The sequence below is a fragment of the Dipodomys spectabilis genome, unplaced genomic scaffold (assembly GCF_019054845.1).
Source record: "Dipodomys spectabilis isolate Male_0828 unplaced genomic scaffold, ASM1905484v1 ptg000329l, whole genome shotgun sequence".
NCBI classification, from domain to species: domain Eukaryota; kingdom Metazoa; phylum Chordata; class Mammalia; order Rodentia; family Heteromyidae; genus Dipodomys; species Dipodomys spectabilis.
In genome coordinates this window covers 2,361,944-2,385,265 of record NW_024871006.1, presented here as the reverse complement: position 1 = coordinate 2,385,265, position 23,322 = coordinate 2,361,944, and the positions used below count along the sequence as shown (strand labels likewise).

Below are 23,322 nucleotides of genomic sequence, written 5' to 3'. Positions count from 1 at the left end.
TGGTTGTTTTGGAAAACATTATCAATTCTCAAGGGCAGAACATAGGACACAAAAGGCCTTCTTTGTGTACACAGTTAAAACACTGCATGACGTGTCCAAATATTCCCAGTATGAGAAGAAAGAAGATGACCCTGCCTAAGTGTTCTGTCTGGACAGCTGAAGCCTGAGTTCTCTCTCACGTCTCCTTTTGTGCAAGCTCAGAGAGATTACCCATCCACCTTAGCCAAACCCCGGTTCCTCCCTGCAGATGGGCCAGATACCTCAGCAGCCAGCACCGGGACTGCACCCAGCACAGGGCAGACAGACACTGTACATAGTTGTGTTGGAGGAACAGCCACGCTCCCCAGACCTCGCAAGGTTTTCAGATGGAACATCACCAGGGCTCTTGATTTAGAAAAGCATCTTTGGTTCTAGAAAGAGCCTAGGTGTCAGAGTGGCAAAGTGGCTTGAATAAGGTCAGTGGCCAGTTTGGGATGACAGAGGCCTCAGGTCTCCTTTGTATGTCCCTTTCTTCAGCATCAGGCCTGAGACCAGAGGGTGAGAAACACAATTAGGCACATCAGCTCTCCACCAAGATGCTTCCCAAGCAAACTCCATCTGGACTGCATACCCAACTCAGACTACTCATTGGGAAGCACACTGCATGAGAGAGCTTTGAGACCTACTGTAGGAGACTAGCGCTGACACTCAAAAGCTGTACACCCTTGGGCAGGCCACGTACCCTCTCTGAGCTTCCATTTCCTCAGCTGTCATACTGGAATCCCAGTGCTCACCAGGCAGTATGCGGTGGGGGTGATAAATATATTATGCACACCGAACATGCTTGCTACAGGTGAGTGGAGTGAATATAGCTCATAAAGAAACAAGAACTGGTCCCCAGGCAGGGCAGGCGGCTGAATAAGGCTGTGAAATAAACCCGATCCAAAGAACATTCTGGTGAGAGGGGATACATGATTAAACATTCCGTTGGCACCTGGAAATTCTCAATCAACATTAGCTCTTCCATTCATTGGTTCAGAAAATGTTAGCTTAGTATGTGCCAGTGATCTAACCACGAGGCATGGAATTGAATAAGATAGATTACAAAATCATCCCACATGCAAGTGCATTTTTTAAAAAAACCAGAGCAGCAAAATCTTAGGCTTCTTGCTTTTCTCTTAGTGTCAGAATACCCTTCTCACCTCCTCCTCTTCTAACTCTTCCCATTTGATGCATGGTTATGGGGTAGGCCCTTTGCTAGGCATGAAGGATGATGAATCTAATTGTGGAGACAAGCGTGAAATGGATAAATACATGAAATGTGATGTCTAAGATCAAGGATACTAGTCCATCCTATGAGAAATAGATGTGAATATTCAAAATCTTTGGGAAAAATATGTAAGGATTACAAAGTATTACCAAAGATGGAAACACTTAGAAAGGTGGGAGTCCAAACTAACTATTTTCTACTCAGACAAAAATCGTGGCTGTATGTAGAAGTGGAGAGAACAGAAAAATTGACTTCTCTAATGGTAATGAGTAGAAAGGCTTTAAGATCTGTTCATGGTAGCCATTTCTTCCTATTTGGCTTGCACCAGGAGACCAGAAAGCAATCAGCAGAAACTACCTAGACTGCTCCCACAAAGAGTCAGAAGTCAGACAGCGACAAGACAAAACAAGGAAGTATCTGCAATTAGGAACACTGGCTCCAAACCACAATTTATTCTTTTTACAATCCCTTAATATCCTTTTGAGAGATTTTTTTGTCTATATTTATGAGAGATATTGGTCTATCAGTTTTTTTTTAAATAATGTCTTCATGTGGTTTTACTATTAAAACGAGGCTGTTCTCATAGAAAGAGAAAGTGATCCATCTGCTTTGATCTTCAGAAAGAGATTGTAGAAAATTGGTAAAATTTCTCTCAACTTTTAGTTGGATTTATCAGTAAACCTATTTTGGTCCAAGGCTATTTTGGAAAGTCATTCTTTATTTTTGAAAAAGAGATAGGCTAATTCAGATAGCCTATGTCTTCAAGTGTGTTTTGGTAGAGTGTGTCTCTCAAGGAATTGAGCTATCTCATTTAGATGATCAAATCTGCTGTGTAACATGGTCCATCCTTTTCACACCTGTTGGATCTGTAGTGATGGTCCCACCTTCATTTATGATATTAGTAATCTATGTCATCCTTTTATCTTAATTGGCAAGAGGCTTATCAATTGGACTGATCTCTTCAAAAAATCAGCTTTAGGTTTTACTATTTCCTGTAATGATTTCCGTTTACAATTTCATTGATTTCCTCATTGTTCTTGTTATTTCTTTTTAAAAAAATATTTTTATTTTCTTTAGGTAGTTGTACAAAGGAGTTGCCATTCAACAGTGCTTTTTGATCAATGTTACCCTTTTTAACATTATTCTCAACCCCTGCCACCTAACCCCTTACTTCTCTACTGTGGTTTTAATTTGCTTTTGTTTTGTAGTTTCCTTAGACGATTCATTTTAGATCTTCCTGTTCATTACCTTTTCATCCCTCTCCTCTCTTCTCCTTCCCTTCCCTTCAATTCCCTTCCCTTCCCATCTCCTTGTTTGACCTTCCCTTTCTACACAGGCTGTAAATCACTACGTAAACCAGTTGGCCTCCAACTCACAATTCTCCTGTGTTAGCCTCTCAAGTGTTTTATTTTCTAACATACACATTCATTGCTATACAATTTAAAGAATCACCTTTACTGCATCCTACAGTATTTAAGTTGTGATTTTGCTCTCATTTATCTCAAATTAAAGTCTCTCTTAAAATTTCTTTTTTGACTCATTCATTATTTAGCAGTGTCTTGTTTGATCTCCAAGTATTTAGGGATTTTCTAGCTATCTTTCTGCTATTGATTTTTAATTTAATTCCTCTGTGGTCTGCAAGTAGATACATCTGTATGATTCCAATTCTTTTAAGTTTGTTAAAGGATGTTTTGTAGCTCAGCATGTGGCCTATCTTGGTGAATGGTCCATGTGAACTTGAGAAAAAATATAAACCTTGCTGTCACTGAAACAGTCTGTAGGTGTCTCATGCATTCAATTGACTCGTGAAGATGTTGAGTTCAACTATATCCTTACTGACTGGTTCTGCTTGCTGGATATGAGGTATTGAAGTCTTTGGCTCTAATACTGGACTTACCTATTCCTCTTGCAATTTTAATCAGTTTTTGCCTAGGTAGTTTAATACTCTGTTGCTAGGTGAATGCACGTTCTGTATTTTTTCAGAATTGGTTTCTTTGCCATTATGTAATATGCCTCTACATCCCTAATAACTTTCTTTGATCTGAAGTCTGCTTTGTCTGAAATTAATATAGCCATTCCTGTGTTCTTTAGATTAGTGTTAGTATATTTTCTCACACTCATTTACTTACCTTTCTTTTTCTTTTGTTTTGAAGTACTGGGATTTGAACTCCGGGACTTATGTTTACTACTACTTGAATTATGCCTCTAGCCCTCCACTCATTTATTTTCAATCTACATGTGCTATTATAGTTGAAATGGCTTTCATATAGAAAGCATATCTTTTTTTTAATGATAGTGAAGTTTCAACTCAGGTCTCTATACTGGTTAGGCAGGTGTTCTACCTTTTGAGCCAAAACTAAAGCCCTTTTTGCTTTAGTTATTTTTGAAGTAGGATCTTGACTGCTTGGCTTCAGCCAACCTGGATTGTGATACTTATTTTTAACACTTTTCCACATAGTTGGGATTATATTCTACTACACCTAGCTTACTGAGATGGGCAGGGGGCAAGGTCTCACATTTGTCCAGGTAGGCCTCAAACTGTGATCCTCCTGGTCTCTATCTCCCAAGAAACTGAGATTTCAGATGAGTCAAGCACTTGGCTAGGTTTTTTTTTTTAATCCATTCTGACAATCTCTGCTCTTTAACTGCATTTAGATTGTTGATGTTCAAGGTGACAGTTGGACTGTTGGTTCAATCATACTTCTTCTTTCTGTTTCTTACCCTTGAACTTTGTTCCTGTTGATGTTCAACTCTTTTACTGCTTCTTGTGGTTTTAACCTAGCATTTTGTTTCCATCTCTCTCTTTCTTAGCATATCAGTTATATGACTTTTTTATTTTTTAACTCTTTGATGGCTGTCCTGGATTTTGTAGTACACATTTAAAGCTAATCCAAGTCCATTAAAAATACCACCCTGTGTGTGTGTGTGTGTGCGTGTGCGTGTGTGTGTGCGCATGCGTGAAGGATTCATGGAAAATATTATTTTAAAGAAACTGTTACCTTCTAGATCAATTAGGAACAGAGGGCAAGCTAAACTCATTACAAGCCAAACTCGTTTACTGCTCAGAGTGGGAAGAAGCTATGATTATCCTCACTTTATGGATGGTGCTCCTGGCAAGATCAGAGCTATAGCCAGAGTTTTACACACACATAGTGAAGAAAAAGCCTGGAGTCTCTCTCTCTCTCTTTCTCTCTCTCTCTCTCTCTCTCTCTCACACACACACACACACACACACACACAGTTTTCCTGTCAGGGGTGACTATTAAGACATGAATCAATCTAGAATGAAGTGTATTATCACTGGTCATCTGACTTCCCCCCAAGAGGCTATGAAGTCCTGGTCACTGGTCTTTGGGGATGGCTAGTTCTCAGCACTCACCAGTGTGACCCTGAATCAGGCCATGTCTGCTGAACCGGGAGAGTCGTTCACAATGCTAATTGTACATTAGGATACCGTAACCATTGTGCAATAATAGAATGAACGGAGTTAGGAATACATTTTGTGCCCATAGAGCAGTAAGTGATACACAGAGGCAGGCAGTCAGGCTCCACGGCTTTGGAGCAATGAGTCTGCACACTGAGGCTGGCAGCAGGGACCTGGCTCTGCCAGCTGCTATGGCCACGCCTTGGGCAGGTCACTTTCCTCTCTGAATCTTGTTTTCCTTGTCTGTAAAACAGGAATAATATAATTTGCCTCAGAGGACTATTGTATAAATAAAGCAGTATAACAGATGTAAGTGCATGCTCCACACAAGAAAATGGATAAATGTTAGTAATCTTTTGAAGTATTCACCTCTTCTTCACCACTGCTGAGATAATTTTACACAGCAAGAGGTGAAATCTCAGAAATTCCAGGCCAGTTTTTTTTTAAAACCATGATTACACAAATCCATAAATGCATCAATTAATGCACCCCTCAGGTGAGCTCATGAGAACATTGTCAGGGCTCTGAGAACAAGCTGCCACCCGGGAAGGCAGCTTTTAGGCTCCATGTGATGATGTGTTCTCGGAGCCAGAAGCCACAGTCCCCTTTCTAAGGCTGCAGGGGAAAGCTGCTCATCCCTGAATTCAAAGCCCAGGCCTGTCTGGTGGTGGGGTCTCTTTGTGTTCCTATGTCATCATCTGAGAAAGATAACTGATTTGGCTTAAACAAATTAAAGCAAACAAGGTGCTCAGCTTGGACTAGGACTCTGCAGCATTCATTGACAGACAGCAAATCCAGTAGGACATAGTCCTTTCTGGAGGGGCTGAGGCTAGAGGAAGGAGCATAGCCATCTCCAAGGCCACAGCAGCCAGAGGGTGCCTGGGCTGCGTTGATGGGCTTTGAGGTCAGGGGACTTATGAGATACTTAAGAGAGCTGCAGGCAGGCAATAAAAAAATAGGAGCTCATATAACCTATATAATTCCTGTAAAAGATTGGAGGAGAATCACACAATTTAAGGAAGACCCCAAAGGAAAGCTTGGCTTTGGCTCTTTAAATATTTCTTGAAAGGAACGCACTGTTTCATTTTTTTCTTCATTGATGAAGCCATTGGACTGTGACCCTTCAGAGAGAGAAATTGGCCTCTGATAGAAAGTGGGCCACGCTGAGTTTATTGTTCTCTGTCTTTAATCAAGCACTTTTCTTTGCGCCAGCCCATACCTGGTGTGGGTCCTGTGGTCCTCGGGGAGGGTGGGTGGTGGCTGCTCTCGGAAGAACCCACGTAGGGCTGGGCTTTCCTCTCTCCTCTCTGGGTATCTCATCTCCCCTCCTCCCTGGCAAGTGCTAATTTACTGCCTGGCTGCCTGGCTGTGTAGATGTAAGACTCCTTTTCTTAGCTGGTTCTCTTTGTCTGTCCCTACCCTCAGCCCATTCCTTAGACCGTGACCAGTCTCTCTGGGACGCCCCCTGGGGGGGCAGTGTGGATGATTTGGGGACCTGGGCTGACATCCATCAGCCTTCCATCACTCAGGTCTCTCAGCCCATCGGCCTCTTCCATGGCTAACCAGAGCAAGGGCTCCCTACGCACTGCGTCCCGTGCCATCAGCCTCAGATTTTGATGGCATCCTAGTCCCTTAAAGAGGGATGAGGGACACAGGTGCTGGGAGGGTCTGCAGGGCTGCAGGTTTAAACAGCATCATCAGGACAGGAGACTTCCCCAAGATGAGAAGTGAAGGCTTGAAGGAGGCAGAGGAGGAGATCTGCTGATGCCTGGAACAGGACTCTCCAGGCAGAGGGAAGGAGAGGAGGAAAAGCCTGGATGATGGCGGGGCAAATGCTTCCTAGATGCTCCCCACGCCTAGCAGAAAGGAAGCCAGCACAGCTGACCAGGGAAGCAAGTGAAAGGGGAGGGGATGCGCAAGCATCTTAAATCAGCTTCTTGTTACTATAGCAACATACCTGAGGCTGGGGAATGTATAAAGAACAGAGGTTTATTTAGCTCACAAAAGAACCTGATACCAATATCTGCTCAGCTCTGTTGAGGACACACCCTCAGATGTGGCTGGAGGTCTGTGTGTGTGTGTGTGTGTGTGTGTGTGTGTGTGTGTGTGTGTGTGTGTGTGTGCAAGAGATCACACCGAAAGAGGAAGGCAGAGAGCAGGGTCAACCAGTCTTCTCATAACAACTTTCTCTGAAGCACCAATTGGAGTCCTATGAGACCCCCCCCCCCCCTTAACCCCTTCCAGGGCAGCACCCACAGGGAAATCCTTGCTTTGCACTAGACTCATCTCTTAAAGGTCATGCCAATTCCCAACACTACCACATTAAGAACGAAAACATCAACCTTTGAAGAACACACAACATCTCAATGGTAACAGGAAGCTGACTGACAAAGGGTCTTGGGGCCATTATTAAAATGTGGCTTTTCCAAATGGCTAGATTCCTGCATTCCTGCCACCTTGGGGGAGCTCACCAGCCCTTCACTCTGAGAGGGAGTGTTCATTTCCTTATATCTCCCCATTCCTGTTCCCTCATGGAATTTCCTTCCTTCCTCTCCTTGTCTTTCTCCTCCTACCTGATGCTGCTTCTGCTCCTCCTATCCCTCCTCCTTCCTCCTCTCTCCCTCCCTCCTTCCCTTTCTTTCCCTCCTAGAAATACATTGCTGTTGCCTTCACCAGGCCTTCCCTCTTCCATTTCCCCAAAGGTGCTTCCAACGATAATCCTTCTTGACCACAGATGCTGGCTTTCATCCGTATGCAGTGTCACTAAAAAACTAAACTCTCAGGGACCTCTGGTCTCCCACCTCTTGACCTCCAAGCTGCCTTTGAGTTCATGAACACATGCCTTACAATCCAAGGCTACAGCTCCCTGTTCTACCTCTTTGTGTCCCCTGTAATCACCCCCCCGCCCCCCGCAAGCCCTAACATGTGGCTATCCACAAAAGGGACAGTGAGCCCTCCAGAAGAGAGGTCCCTAGCCATGGATCCATGGACTGAGTCTCACTGTAAATGTTTCTTTTGCTAGACATTGGGGTTACTTAGAGTAACTGGTGAGTCTTACATAGAATGCAGCATCGAGGGGTTGGCACTCCCACAGGGCTGGGATGCAGATGCCCCAGGGACAGGTCTCCTGCTGCCTGAATTATCCAATCCTCAACCCTGGAAGGACATGGTCCATCTGCTCCTAGTCAGCAGACTCCAGGGCAGGAAAACACAACTGAAGTTTCTCCCCAGTGACTTCGGCCATGTTGTAGATGCCATCTGCCGTGGCCGAGGGGCACTCTTGGGGCATCTGTATAGTTCATGTTTCTCCTGGAGTGTGGTCACTCCTTTCTAACCCCCCCCCCCCCAAGGACCTGCTAGTAGGTCTCCCCCAGGCTTTCCCTTTCTGATCAAGCATCATGCTATGGGCAGAGGCTCCCTTGCTGCTCACTTGCCCTTTAGTTCTAAGGGATTTGTCAGCGTCACTGACTGACACTGACCAGCCCTCAGGCCTTGGTTCTTGGTCAGATGCATGGAGGGGAGGTCCAGCCTCTTCTAAGGTATGGAAAAGAGAAAATGGTTTGCAGGAGACTTGTCATTGTTAACTGCTTTTCTCCCATAATACTGGAAACAAGGCCTTTCATGAAAAGAACATATGGATGCTGTGGTTTGAATGTCTCAGGTCCAAATCTACCTTTGCTTGTCACCAACTGTGTGATCTTGACATAGGATAAACAAAATGTGCTCCGAGGGCTTGGAACAGGCTAGGCAGTCAACACACCACAATGCGAAGGCTGCCAGGATGACTGCACATGGCACATAGGAACACGCTTTGCTCCCACAGCAGCAGGTCCACGCAGGGATGTTTGCCAAAAGCAACACTTGTCTTCAGGGAAGGAGAGAAAACCATTCCTACTCTCACTTTCAGCCTTCTCAGGGATTCTCATGAACCCCAGGACTTCTTTCTACACACAAGCTAAGGAAGGCCCTCATGGCTGCTGTAGGAATCATTTTCTAATTAGTGTCCCTCTGTATTCATCTGTACTCCCAAGTCACATCTGTGAGTGACATTTTCTGCCTCAGCCCATCTTTGTCCATTATAGACAGGCTAGGTTTTAATCAATTTCAAGGTTTTTGAATAAATAGCCATAAACATTTAAGCCTCTGCTTTGCCTATTAAGGAAAATGCCATCTAAGGTAATTATTTCACCTCTGCCTGACAGGAATTGTTACACAGAGGACAGACTTATTTGATGAGCAAATTCTGGGAGCAAATTGTGAAATGTTGATCTTATTTGGTCTTTCCCTATACTGCAAGTATTCTTGGGGGCTAAATATGTTATACTTGCCAACACTAGGGAGAAAAAGTTCTGGCAAAAGGTAAAACCACTCAAAGGTGTTACTGACTAATTTCTCAGCGCAATGAAGCTTGTGTTTCCAATGAGTCAACAAGCCAAACACAGCGTTGTCATTCCTTCTGGTCGACAAAGATGTCACCTCTTCTATGCTGTGAAACTGTGCGCCTTCTAAGCTGTGGGGAGCCTGTCTGAGGAGTTTTGTAGCCTGGAGCCAGCATAGTTGCTACAGTGGACTTACAGAATGGACTCTGTGCTGGGCATGGAAGCATGCCCCTGTAATCCCAGCCCTTGGGAGGCTGAGGTAAGAGGATTGCAAGTTTGAGGCCAGCCTTAGTTATATAGCAAGGCCTTGTCTAAGAAATAATAAACAGAATGCAGCCTGCACATGTGAGTCACTCAGGTTGAAGTGGTTTCATGCGGTGAGTCACGCAAGGTCGAGAGATGGCCTGAGCTTGGTGTTGGAGCAGAATTCTGGCCTATCTCAGTGATGTAGCCCTTAGACATATGACTACTGCCTCAGTCATCTCATTTGAGGCAGGGATCAATGTTACCTCCTTCATGGGGATGAAGTGAGGGAAATTATATACGGTAGTAGCTGCCCAGTACACATCCAATACATGGTGGCCACTCCCTTTATCATGGTTGGTTCAGAGCAGAAAAGAAGGAAGGCTCCAGGAACCAGGGCATGTAGAGCAAGAACATGTTATTCTCTATGTATGAAAAGGCCCCAAAGGTGCAAGAGGTTGGGGGACGTTCTTCCACAGAGCTACCAAAATGAACGTGACAGACTTAGTGATGACCCTCTTCCCCTAAGAGCAGTGCCTGGCCAAGTCCCTAGAACCTGTGACTATGTTACCCTTACTGATCCTCAGTATTCTAGAGGGACTCACACGCTCACAGACACATCCTGCTTAAAGCCTATCAGCCAACAGGAGGCTTCAGAAAACACCTGAACCCACAGGTTGTATTTCCTGTGAACAGTCTCTTCATCCATTGAAAAGTGCAGCTATTTAAGTTCACATTATCCCTGGAAGTCTTAATCAGTAGGCTTATGGAGGAGCAGCGGGGAACCTACTAAATTGTGGATTGAGATAACATGTCACCTCTGGCCATGAATTCAGCATTTGAATTTCTAAGTAAAGTCTGTTTCTGGTTTGCCCAAGACTATAACAAGTCCTAAGGAACAAAACTGAACTTCTCTTTTTGGTTAATGACTACCACTGAGGGTAACTGTAGATAAAAATAATGGGGGGTAGTGTCTCTTATGTGGACAGTATTATCATCCCAAACTTGCCACTGAAGAAGGAGTGTGTGGACCTGAGTTTTCATGGTGTGTGAGCAATAGTCATGCTTACAGCTTACATTGTTCCCATATAGGAGCTTGTCTTTCCACAATCCCTGCTGGGTGTGACAGATGCATGGCTCCTATGTTGAACAGATGTATGTGAGAAGTGCTTCCAACAGCTACCGGGGGTGGGGGTGGGAGTGTTCAATGAATTGCTGAGGCTGGTCAGCTTTGAGCTCACTGTTTCCACCCATGCTGGGAAGGACTTCTGCATCTACAGAGCTGGGCATGGACAGAGGCAAAATTCTGGTAGCCCAGGACTGAAACTGTTCTATCATGAGTACACGGGAAACCTCATAAATTAGGAAGGGAATTCTTCAATACATATTATATCAAAGAGAAGTACAGATCACTGCTGTAAACATACAAAGCATGAATTTCTTTCTAGATTGGATACCAAGAACAACAGGTAGTTTGGAGCACTAATCACTTTGATGTTGCTAAAAGCTATCCCAGCAACATTATCTCTTGTTATTTTGAGCATATATAAGAAATTGATTTCCCATGCAACTGGCTCAAAGTTCTGAGAAATAAGCCATCGCTGTACGTGAATCATGTTTTCTCTCCAAGTTTCCATGGTCTTCTTCAGTCTCCTCAACTGTCACGAACTACACATTAACTTAGTCTTTACTAACAGCCATATACTTCATGTGGGGTTATACAGAGTCCTGGTCCATAAAACAAGAACTGGGATCCCTACCTCTGGGGCGATGTAATCGGGAGTCCCACAGAAGGTTCTGGTTGTGACTCCATCCATCATGTGTTCCTTGCACATCCCAAAGTCAGCGATTTTGATATGTCCTTCTGAATCCAGCATGACATTATCTAACTTCAGATCCCTGCAAGGGACAGATTAGCATCAGAGCATTTCACACATGCTTTACCCTGGACCTGGTGAAAGAGAAGGTTGCCATCTTGTCCTCACACTATAGGGTCTAGGAATTCATGTGATTTATGTCTCCAGAACCTATTGTAGAGCCTAGGATAGTAGAAAGATGGTAGATCATTACTTGAGTGACTAAATGGCTCAACTACTGATTCCCAATCATGGCTAGGGCTAAAAATCTGGAGCTTTCTAATCTATCTGGTTCAGGAGATTCTAGTCATTTGCCTGGAGGTTAGGCACATAGTCAGATTTGACAAGATATGGGGTTTAGAACAAGTCAGAGGATTCCATTTTCTGCATGCAATGATGTCCTTTTAACTACTTCTCAATTACCACTGGAAAGCATTCTTCCTCCAGCACCAGACATTCGCAGCAGCTAATGACCAAAGAATTGAATTGCCTAGTTTTCCCCTAGCTTCTCCCCAGCTCCCCATGTTCTTTCCTTGTAGAGTATCTATAATAGCAACTCAGTTTCCATTGCTCTCTGACCTCTGTTCCAAATAAAACCCAAGGAAGGCACTGCCAGAGGAGAAGAAGACATGGTTTCTTGTACAAAGAAGAAATGAGATGAAAAATCTTGGAGGTCTAGAGAACAGAGGTTGACAGGTTGCCTTGAGGCTGCAGACAAAGGTATGTTCCCACAGGTCTGTGCTTCTGGTTATCAGTTTCATGTATGAAGTCTCCATCAGAGAATCTCAGGCCCACAGGGGCCTGGCAAACCTCGCTGCTGGGTAGTTGCTGAGCGTTTTCATACACACCTGTAAATGATCCCTCTTTTATGCAGAAAGAACAATCCAATGGAAATCTCTGCTGCATAGAATCTGCAAAAGAAAGCAGGCTTCAGATTTCTGGCTCACTTTTTTTCTGCCTCAAGTTCAGGCATGAGAGAGATAGAAGAATGCAAAACCCTAAGGTTTTCTGGGATCAGCCATTACCTCACACCTAATTCTTCTAATTGTTGACCCTTTCCTCTGCCATTTCCTCACTCCAACTCATCTTCAAAAGACTTATTTTTCTGATCTGGGGAAGGTGTGTAGGTAATTTACTACGTACAAAATAATTGCTAATATAATCATTTAAGGACTGGTTACCTGTTGGACTATTCTATGTCTAGAATATGATAGAGTGAAGAAATTTTCTATCTTCCTATTCATGAACAGAATACACTGGTGTTTGAAAATATACTTTCTCTTGAGAAGACAAAGTCTAGTGCACCATGAATGCTTTAGCTGTTTTATTCATAGCCTGAGTGCATAGATAAATGGGACACGCACCGTGATTCACGCCTGAGTGTGCCCTTTTAAATAATCCATAATAAAAAGCAGCTACTATTGCTTCAACACCATTAAAAGGTTAATATCGGGAACTCAGATAAAATGGCAAAAAATATTTTAAAATTTGCATAGTATTTAGGAGTCTTTCAAATCTGAGAAGCCACAAGACAGTGCCTGGGCAAATTCACCCAGGAGGCTTAAAATAAACACAATGCTATGTGAGTGAGGAAAAGAAATCTCTTATGAAGACCGAGCCTTCACTGGGCTGCCTGTGAAGGCTGACGGGAGAAGCTGGATGAGCAGGGAGGAAAGATGGGATTATGGGTGATTTCTGCATTCTTTTTCATGGCTTTCTGAATTTAAAAAACTTTTCTGCCATACAAATGCAATGCAAGGTATTGGCCAAGGTACCTTTATGTGGCTTTAGAGCGGAAGGCGGCTGGTTCTGCTATCTGCTTTTTATGGCTCTGTGCTATCAAGCTGTATCTTTCAATACAGGCATCTTAATGCTCTATAACTCGCAACATTAAGAGAGGAGATAAGGGCAGGTATTTCTAGAAATGCTTTTGCTTTTTTTAGTGGGGATAAAAGAAACATCTCCCTTTATATTCTTTTAAGCTTGCTACCAGAGTTCCCTGTTCTGCATTGACTCATTCTTCTCTAGGTCAGAAGATCCCACACAGACCAAAAATTCTCCTGATTTAGTTTTTAGATTGCACCCTGGCCAGCATCCTATTCACATTGGCTGACTTGATTAACCCATATGCGTGTCCGCTAAGCACCCTCGTTTAGAGAAATAAAATAGTCATCTGCCTAGCCTTGCTTCCCTAGGGGTCCTTGAGAATTCTTGGTCTCTAAGAAATGAGATGACATTTCAGGTATCAAAGTCACCCCTCTATTCTCCTCCCTACCTCTGGATAAAACCACCACCTCACATCCACCTCCACTCCTGGATCTCATCATCCAAGGCACAACCCAATGCAACAGTGGGAGCCCCTTCCCCCTGCCCTCTTCATCAAGAGCCCCTCCTCCTCCTCCTCACCTCCTGCCCTCTCCCACATACAGTGAGACTCTGCCCTGGCCCTGGACTTCGCTCGGTATCTTCTCATATCCTTGTCTTGGAGGAATGCTCCTTTCTTACCTTTGGACTTGCTGCTCTTGTTCTCCGACTTGGGGGCTTTCCTAGTATCCTGTGCACACCTCTATAGTTACTGGCATGCTTTATATTTGTGGCGAGGTTCAAGCTTAGGCTCCCTGAGGGTTGATGGCATCTTACCTCTTCCACACTCCCAGTGCCTGGTGCCATCACCATAGGCTCTGTAACTATCCACAAGGGTGGAACTGCTTCCAATTGACTGGAAACAGAATCAACTGCTCCTTAGTAAACATCTAGATAAGTACTGTCAATGCATCTGCCCCTGACCCAGAAGGTACAGTGCTTGGCCCCAAGTGAGCAGAACCACCGTTGGACATTTCATCCAGTAGAAGTTTACACCTGGATGAAATGTCCAAGGAAGTTTTGGGTTGCCCAAGTTACAGGACTTCAAAAAGAAAATACTTACACTGCCTGTGGCTCCTTAAATTTCCCTACTTGCTGAATGTGGTACATGAGGTCTCCTCCATTGACGTATTCCATGACGAAGTACAGCCGGTCCTGCAGGCCAAGGTTTCTACGTGAGTAAGGATGCCCCTTCTCCCCTTTCCAACCGCAGCAGAGCTACTCCATTTTGCTTTCTCATGTATAAAATGAGGGCTTCTTTGATGTGTCTGTTCTGTTTAGAGCACTTCATATTCCCTTCCCGCCCCCCCCCCCCCCCCACAGCAAAAGTAACATACCCCATTGTATAATGGCTTTGGGAGGAATAAACTCATTCCAGGAATTTGAATTATTGGCTGTCAATGGGTCTATCTTCTGGCTATATATACCTCTTATTAAAGTAATGGCCTCAAACGTTTCCCCCTTTTCTCCTACACACATAATATATATCTAAGCTGGGGATGCTATAAAAGAATCCACACAGGTCAATGCTTTTGTGTAAACCAGGGCTTCTTCAAGCAACTGTGTAAAAGCTGGTTTGTAATGTCTCGGAGGCATGACCTACTAATGCAGTAATGTGTTTAAATGAATGCTTCTGGAAACATCTCTTGGGTTAGCTTGGGTTTGTAAATTATACATACTTAATGATATTTACTGGGTAGGGAAGACCATAAACAGAGAGGCTAATCAAATGTTCTTTTGCATCCATAATGTGTTCAACTATTGCTTTTTTATTTTCTCTGTCACTGGTATGCTAAGCATTGGCCTCATGAAGGGCATACATCATAGAGCCAAATGAGTATGCATATTTATAAGGACATTATGCCAGGGCAGATGGGTGAGACTGAAGAATTTAACAGTGAAATAACTTAATAGCACAGTATACTGTGGTAAAAGCTGACCTCTGTTCTCTTCTAGAAAACATCCTCATTTCATAGAGGTTATTAAACATTAAACTGCTGTGTGGGGTGAAAAAAGAAAAATGGTAAAGCTGGTGCTAACAGCCAGGAAATAGCTCTGGGAGCTTCACTGTAGTGTTTCTGTTATGAACTTTAATTTCACCTTCATTTCTCTGTTTCATAGCTTCCTGGAGTTCAATCGGTGTAAGCTGGGCTAGGGAACTGGGGCTGGGCTTCTGCTCTTCCTACCTGGCTGCTCAGCTCTCCTGGCACTTCTGGGCTCAGGAGTTGGGAGGGGTTGAGAGCAGGCAGGAGCTGACTGACCCAGAGACCAGTGCAAGGCTGCCACACAGTGGCCAGCACGGGCTCTGCAACCTCAACCAACCACCCTGACACTGTAGAAAGCCGTGCTGTCATTTTGAGAATCTATCAGCCAAAAGCATTGAGATGCTTCTCAAGATTTTTTTTTTTTTAAAGAGGCATAAGCCTGTGTTCCAAGCTACGTGTGAAGTTAGGAAGGTCTCAGTCTGAGGCTAGCCCTGAGTAAACACAGACACTCTATCTGAAAAATAATCAAAGCCAAAAGTGCTAGGGGTGTGGTTCAAGGGCCTACCCAGCAAGTAAGAGGTCCTGGGTTCAAACCCCAGTACTTCCGAGGGGAGAAGGTGGGCATAAAACACAAAGTCAGTTTCTGACTACCAACCAGGTAGTTGAAAATAGTAATGATCATGGCAGCTATTGATTATCATACCATATTGAATGGTATCTGGATGGAAGAGCCTATCTAGCAGTGCCTCTCTATGGCATCATCCGAATGCCTAGATTTCTGTGGGACACTTGCCAGCCTCACAGCTGATGGACCAATACTTTGGATTTTCTTTTACGTATTTAGTTTTAGTCTATGACAGGGTTAGTGAACTCTTCCCATAAAGGATCAGGCAGTAAATACAGGTTTTGCATACCTCTGGAAACCACTCAACTTTGCCTTTGAATCAAGAAAGTAGCCAAAGGTGACAGATAAGTGAATGACCATGGTTTGTCCCTAGAAAACTACTTAGGAAGTTTCATTTAATGTTCACATATCAACAAACACTAATATTTAGATTTCTTTTGTGGATCTTTTTGGTGATATTTCTTGGAGCTCATGGCCAGAGTTTGCCACTCCTGCTGGCTATCATCCAAGATGAACACCATCTTTCATAAAATGGAGTTCCTAAATGTTCCAATGCCATGCTCAGCAGCAAGGCCAGTGGTCTTGAGTCACCCAAGTCTTAGCACAGTGATTGTGGCCATCCCTCTGTATCCATGGAGATTGGTTCCAGGACCCCCCGAGGATACCAAACTCCTCAGATGTGCAAACGCCTTCTATAAGGCAGAAAAGTATCTGCATATCACCTATACAGATCTGCCCACATATTTTAAATCATCTTTAGACTACTTATAAAACCTAATACACTGATGCTATACATACTTGGTTTGCTATTTGTTTGGGGAATAATGATAAGAAACGAATCTGCACATGTTTAGTACAGATGCCGTTTTTCTGAACATTCTTTGATGTATGACTAGAGGAATCTGTGAGTGTGAAACCCAAGGACACAGAAGGCCAGTTAGAAATATTTACAGAATTAAAGGCCAAGTCGGCAACCAAAGGATAGCACAGAGAGGGAATGCACCAAATCGATGAGTCAGAGAGGTGAGCACTGCCCCTGTCCCTTCCACTTGGCATGCTGCTCTGCCTTTTCCTGGTGATGCTGAGACAATGTGGTTCAAGTACTGGGTGCTGTGCCTCAGAGACACTCAGCCCAGAGTCCTTACCACAGTCTGGAAACAGGAGTGCAGCTGAGTCAGGAATGGGGGCTTGTCGAGCAGGGCCAGAACCCGCTTTTCCACCATGGTGCACTCGACGTCATCATCCTGAATCACCACATCCTTCTTCAGGATTTTGATAGCATACAGTTCTTCTGTTCCCTTTCTGTCAGCCAGCATCACCTGGGAACAAATTAAAAACAAGATGAATATTTCCAAGCAGACATCTGGTCCTGGGAGTGATGAGGGAGGGATGGGGAAGAACTAGGCCGGGCGACAGTTCAGCTGTCTGTAAAGATGGGACAGAAAAGTAGTAATTACCTTTGGTATGGTTTGATTACATAAGTGTCCCCCAAGGAGCCAGGTGGTAAAGCCGTGGTCCCTGAGGAACTCTAGGGAGGTATTGGACTCTTTTGGCGGTGAGACCTTGTGGAGGTCCCTGAAGGGAATTGGGGGGGGGGGGGCAGCAGACTCTTCCTCTTTGCTTCTGGGCTGGTAAAGTGATATGTTCCACTACACATTGCCACTCTGATGTGCAGAGGTACAGGCTAATGAGGGGACAGAGCGAGGGGGTGGGGTGCAACATAATCATGGGCCTGAGTCTCTATGACCATGAGTCAAAATCAACCTTTTTCTTTTATAAGCTAATTGACCCTGGCATCTCATTATAGTGATGGAAAGCTAACTAACAAACCTTATGTACAAATTTGGAAACACTGCCTGCCAGCAGAGATTAAATTCCTCCAGCCTTTTTCTACCCTTGTAAATCCATCAGGATCTGTCCACTGCGTGGGCTATTTCCACACGATGGTACTCCTTTGGCTGCTAAAGGGAAGAGGCAACATCCATCTGGAATTATCCATGTTTTCCTTGGGTAAAATGTGACTGGCCTTTGTAATCTCACAGGTCAGGAACTCAGAAAACAACAACAACAACAAAACTTCTTGGATCTGTTATGAGATTTGATCACAGAAGCCAAACCAATATACATGAGCTCACTGCACATGGTCCAGTGGCCGTATCTCTTATTGATGACATTGACTTGACTACAAGGTCACCTCTGACTTTAGTTGTGAAAATAACTCATTTGAACAACATTCTGAGGCATCCTGTCCGGGACAGTCACCAACTTGTTATAGCTTTTGAGTTAAAGGTTTTTTGTTTGTTTGTTTAAGTAAAAGTAACCAGAACATTTAGGAATGTGCACAAGATCAGGGAAAGCTAAAATGAGAATCCCTTCTGATCTGACGCTGTCAGCATAGGCCCCTTGTCATCTTACCTTCCCAAAACTCCCCTTCCCCAGCACCATGAGGAAATTGAAGTCGGTAAGGTTCACCCTGTCGAGGTTGTTGGAAGGCTGTTTCCTGTCTTCCGAGGGGCTGATCACTTTGTTACCAGCAGGGCCGAGCTTGGCTTTCTGCACAACAAGCAAATGTGAGAAAGCTTTGGTCAGTTTTACAAGGAAAGACTAACAGTAAACATCACAATGTAAGTAAACTTGAGGCCAGCTGGGGGGTTGGGAGGGAATGAAAAACAAAAAATAATGTGAGAATAAGGAATTAAGATCTATTCATATTTCAGTGGTTATCTTCATCTTAAGAGAAAGTCTGTAAAGTAGCAAAAACCTTCCCCTGTCTGGTCTTTACAAAGAATAATTCTACACAATCAACTGAGAGTCAAATCACAGGAATCAGCCAAGGGTGGATGGATTCTAATTCTGGAACCTAAAATTAACTTCTTATGGGCAAACAGTGTTTTGAGACTGATAACAGAGTTGAGGAAATAAAGTATGGGTGGGTGTTTCTCTTATTTGTAGGTTTTCCAATTTAAAATCAATCTGTATAAAGGAGCAGGTAAAGAGGGGGAGCAGAAGGTCTGGCGAGGACTGATGCAAGTGTTACTGTAACTGATGGAAGCTTTTAAAGGCACTGTAGGAGGAGCAGGGGTCTTGTTTGTTTTGAAGTCAAGAGCAAAGCTCATGAGAATAGTGATGCACAGCAATCGGTCCCATGAAACCCACTGTGCCCCCTGAGTCTGAGGACCACCTGGTAACTGATGTTTGAGCTTCTTTCTCCAAGCAGTGTTTTTTTCTTTTGTCGGCTGTGCACTGGGCACTGTCCCTCAGCACTTCAGCTCAAGGCGAGCACTCTACCATTTGAGCCACAGCACCACTTCTGGCTTTTTCTGCTTATGTGGTGTTGAGGAATCAAACCCAGGGCCTCATGCATGCAAGGCAAGTGCTCTACCACTGAGCCACCTTCCCAGCCCTTTAAGCAGCTTTTATATGCTAGACTCACACCCCATGAAGGCCCTGGAGGGAGCCACACTGTCGTGATTCTCATGGAGAGATGGAAGGTCATTGATAAGGAGGTTTAGTAGCAAGGGATGGATGGCAGGTCAGATCCCCTAAGGACTAATGTTCCCTTAGTCAGTGAGGAAGTCTGCGGAGGCACCGGAGAAGCCTAGAGTTGATGTACAATCCCCTCCCTCCCCAGCTCCTGAACTTTGAAAGTCTGTCTAAGGATGAGAGCTGCGGACAAGGCCAGGACCCTGGTAGGTCCTACTTTTTTTTTAAACTGGAGGTAAGATTCTCATGGACTTTGCTGTCCCGGCTGGCTTTGAACTGTGATCCTCAGTCTCAGCCTCCTGAATAGCTAGGATGACAGACATGAACCACTGGCACCTGGCTTGATGCTCACTTTTCTCTGAGAGAAAGTTCAGTCTCATAGCTTGACTACAAATATAATGACCTGACACACTCATTTAAGCAGAGCCTTGTGCCTATAATGCAGGCTAGAGACAGGAGGATTCAAGTCTGATGTTGGTCTTGAGCAAAAATGTGAGAACCTTACCAGAGAATAACTAAAGCAAAGCAAAGGAGGGCTGGAAGATGGATAAATTGGTAGAGCACCTGCCTAGTAAATGCAAGACCTGGTGTTCAAACTCCATTATCACACCTGCCCCCCACCCCCAAAAAAGTTATTAAAAAGAAGCACAAAGGTTATTTTTTATGTTCTTAGGAACTTCACAGGAATATCCAGGAAAACCCACACACTGCTGACTTGTGGTTCTAAGTCTTAACCCAGTTGAAGGGCATTTTCACCGGGGGAGGTAATCTTCATACTACCCACGATCAATGCCCCATTTCCACCTGCATCCTGGAGCTCTGAGCAGCTCTTCTGGGCACAGAGGGCAATTCTACTGAACCATTGCTCCTTCCTCCTGTGACACCCCAATACAGCAGGCAGAAAATACAGGCTGAGCAGTGAAAAAGGTGATGGGCCTCCACCGTAGCTAGAGGGTTTTCTACCCAGAATGCTTCCTCTGCCTTCACTGGGTCCCATTACCTGACATTGTACGCTCTGTGCTATGATCTTTGTCTAGTCAGAGGGACAAGATATTGTCCATAGACAGGCTCAAAGGTTCAAAAGACAAAAGCATTTTGCATTGAGCACTTCTGAACTCAACTACAACAGCACTTTGCACGTGGTCTGAGACCAAGTCGTGATGCTTGGGAAGAAAGTGTCATGGGTGACTTTTGCTCTCAGAGGTGAAGATGGACAGAGCAGGAAATATTGGCTTCCTGACTGGCAGGTGCAGATGTCACTGTCCTGTCTTATTAGCTAGAAGCAAGGATGTTTTCTGTGGCTGTCAGAGCAGAAGAGAGCCTGAGAGTGTGCAGGGTCCTGAGCAGGTGACACTGGCCCAAGATAACTGCACTTACAACAGAGGCCTGGCCCAGAGAGTGGGGATAAATTCCTCCCTAGCCAGAGCCTTCCCTGAGGCCCTCTCCATCCACAGTGGTGTTCCCAGGGGTTTCCCAGTGTTTCCAGAGTCACCTCTATGCTGCCACCTGCAGGCATTGTGGTGGAATGACATGGAGCCCTGTAAGAGTGAGTTTGTAAAAGGAGCTCTGGGACAAAGGCAAGTTCTTTGAAGGATGAAGAGGAGGATCCAGCTTCTTTCTTTTTCTCTGCTTAACCTCAACACTGCTTTGGCCTCATTCTCAGCCAGTGCCCCAACTTCTTCTCCTTCTACCTCAGATCTTGGGCCTCACTTCCCTGTTGTAGAATGTGTTTATGTCTGCTCAAAGCTGCTGGCTCAGAGTGATCTTCCCACAGTTCCTATGTCTCCCACCCCTCTTTCCCTTTCTACCTCTTTTGCTTTTGTTTTCTTCCTCGCATACATCACCCTGGACTGCAGGCCTGGGAGGGTAGGGGCCTCACTGTCTCGTTCAGTTTCACAATCCAGCCTCAGTTCCCACTGCATTCCCACCTTCCAGACTTCCTGGAATTGCTCATCTCGGCAGACAGATGTCCCCAAGATTACGGCTTTTGTACCTGTGACATCTGGAGTTGTCTGGGGTTCTCTTTGGGCCCCTTCTGCAGAGTGAGACTAAGGACCCTTAAGTTACTGCCTCGTCCAGGCAGCCAAAGCCTTCAGCCAGCTGCAGGACCCCAGAAGCCGACTCCCTTCCCTTTCCTAGGAGTTTTCTGGAAGGAATATTCTTCCCATGAGAATTCCTGCTTGCCCTCAAATCCATCTGAGATCCTGATCCTCACAGCGTCCCCGGGGATCCTGTCTTCCACCAGCCTAGTCTCAAATCCTGCACCAGACCCACAGATCCACCGCTTTCTAGACTTATCTACCTGTCCTCTTCATTCGATTCACCACTCTGGCAGGAAAGAGGTATGTCTTGCTCAGCCTTTTGTCTATAGACCAAGACTATTCCAGGCACATAGTTAGAATCGATGGATTCTCTTATTCATTCACTCATGTGTGGTTCAGGAAGTGGTAAAGACTGGCAGAACTTGTAGCTGGCACTATTTGGCCAGAAGACAAACTTGATTCCAGAAGGCACTATGGTCAGGTAGGCTGTTGCAGATAATTGCATCTGGACTCTGTCTGCCCTGGCAGACACCTGTAACCTGAACTCTTTTCCTTAAGCAGTCACTGGAGCGTGGGGTCAGCTCCCAAGTGTCCCGAGGGCTTTCTCATCTTTAAGGAGGTCAGGTTTAGAGCACTCTTCTCCAGAGGCCACACTGTCTGAGTTAACTAGGCAACAAGCTGAAACCATGCTCTTAGAAGGGTTTCTGAGAAGGGACGTTCCTTGGATGAGAAGTCTTGCTCATCCAAAGCCCAGCAAGGCTGTCTTAGCAGCAGTAAGCCCACTATTTCTTTCTTTCTTTTTTTAATGGCTTGTTTGGCAACTGTTTTCCCAGACCCCCAGCAGGACAGACAGAGAGATCTGCCTTTCCTGGCTTGTCTTATGTCGACATACGTCTGCTTGTCATGAAGGTAATTCAGACGTGACCAGGGTGCCTGGGGATAAAGCCAAAGCCCACAGCCTAACTGCATAGATTTCAGAAAATCAAGGAGGCACGAGAAGAAGCGTGTTGACATCCTTCATTACAGCAACACAAACATGGTCCTGCACAGACACTTAGGGGAAAATAGGATTCAAACCACAGCGCTGTAAAGCAGGAAGGATCCAGAGGGATACTCAGGGAAGAGTACCTACGGGGCCTGTTGACTTAGATATTATTACCCCAGCCATGAAAACATGTGTGGATCTATCCCCTATTTTGGCTTCTACTTCGCTTATTTCCAAGTTCTATACAAAGGTGCTGGAGGGCCAGGCTCTGAGCAGAAGCTGAGGGGACAGAGGCCTGTGGCGTTTGATTTTTCCATCCTTTAACAGGCAGGACTCCCTCTGGGCTCTGTGGATGCTTCTTAAGTTAAGCAGAGGAGAGCAGTGGAGAGCTCACAGATTTGCATCCTGACTTAGTCACACAGGGTCCATGGCCATGCTGAGCCCCTGGTCCTTTATCTGTGACATGACAGGATTCTGAAGGAATCCTCATTGGTCTGGAAAGAGTTAATATGAGGGTTGTTCAGTTCAGCCCCTGGGGATGCTTCATGCTGAGTGCCTTTTCTTTTAAACAAACAAACAAACGTGTTTTTCTACTCTTTTTCTCAGGAAAGACTGCTGAAGGCTTGGCTTGAGCACTTGCTTAGGAAAAACTTGTTGAACTTGAGTCCTTGTGTGAGATGTAAGATACTCTCTCCACAAATTAATGTGTGTCGAATGTGTTCTAGATATGGCATCAGATGCAAAGGATGCCAAGTCAGTAAGGAGATACTTGCTAAGTCTTATTGACTTACAAGTCAGTAAATCAGTAAGAAAACTTTTCTCTCCATCTTTCTCCTTCCTTCTCTTTTTCCTCCCTCCCTCCCTTCCTCTTTCCCTCTCTTTCTCTCCATCTCTCTTTCAAAATTTCTATTAGGAATTTAACTGAACTTGGGGGCTTTTGCTTGCTAAGCATACATCTTACCAGTGTGCTATGTATCGTCTTACTCTTTTGGATGCACTTACTCTTCTATTTTTTTTACATGAGGTTAAAAAAAGCGTGAGCTCTCACCAGAGGCCAAGCAGGGGCAGATATCCTGTTCCTGGACCTCCAGAATTGTGAGCTAAGCACACCACTTTTCTTTTTAAAGCACTCATTCTCAGGCATTCTGTTACAGAAACAACATGGTCTGAGTGTCTCTGTGCCCCATG

The 23,322-nt window shown here is 44.7% G+C and overlaps 1 protein-coding gene across 1 annotated transcript in view; it reads right to left on the bottom strand.

The window, feature by feature from the left end:
- Prkca (protein kinase C alpha) overlaps positions 1-23,322 on the bottom strand; it is a 378,576-nt gene that overhangs the window by 29,710 nt on the left and 325,544 nt on the right. Inside the window, exons 9-13 of the mRNA XM_042702635.1 lie at positions 18,040-18,177; positions 16,770-16,943; positions 14,078-14,169; positions 12,000-12,062; positions 11,056-11,194 (exon numbers count right to left, since the gene is read on the bottom strand). Coding sequence (XP_042558569.1) covers positions 11,056-11,194; positions 12,000-12,062; positions 14,078-14,169; positions 16,770-16,943; positions 18,040-18,177 — 606 coding nt within the window. The remainder of the gene's footprint in view (positions 1-11,055; positions 11,195-11,999; positions 12,063-14,077; positions 14,170-16,769; positions 16,944-18,039; positions 18,178-23,322) is intronic.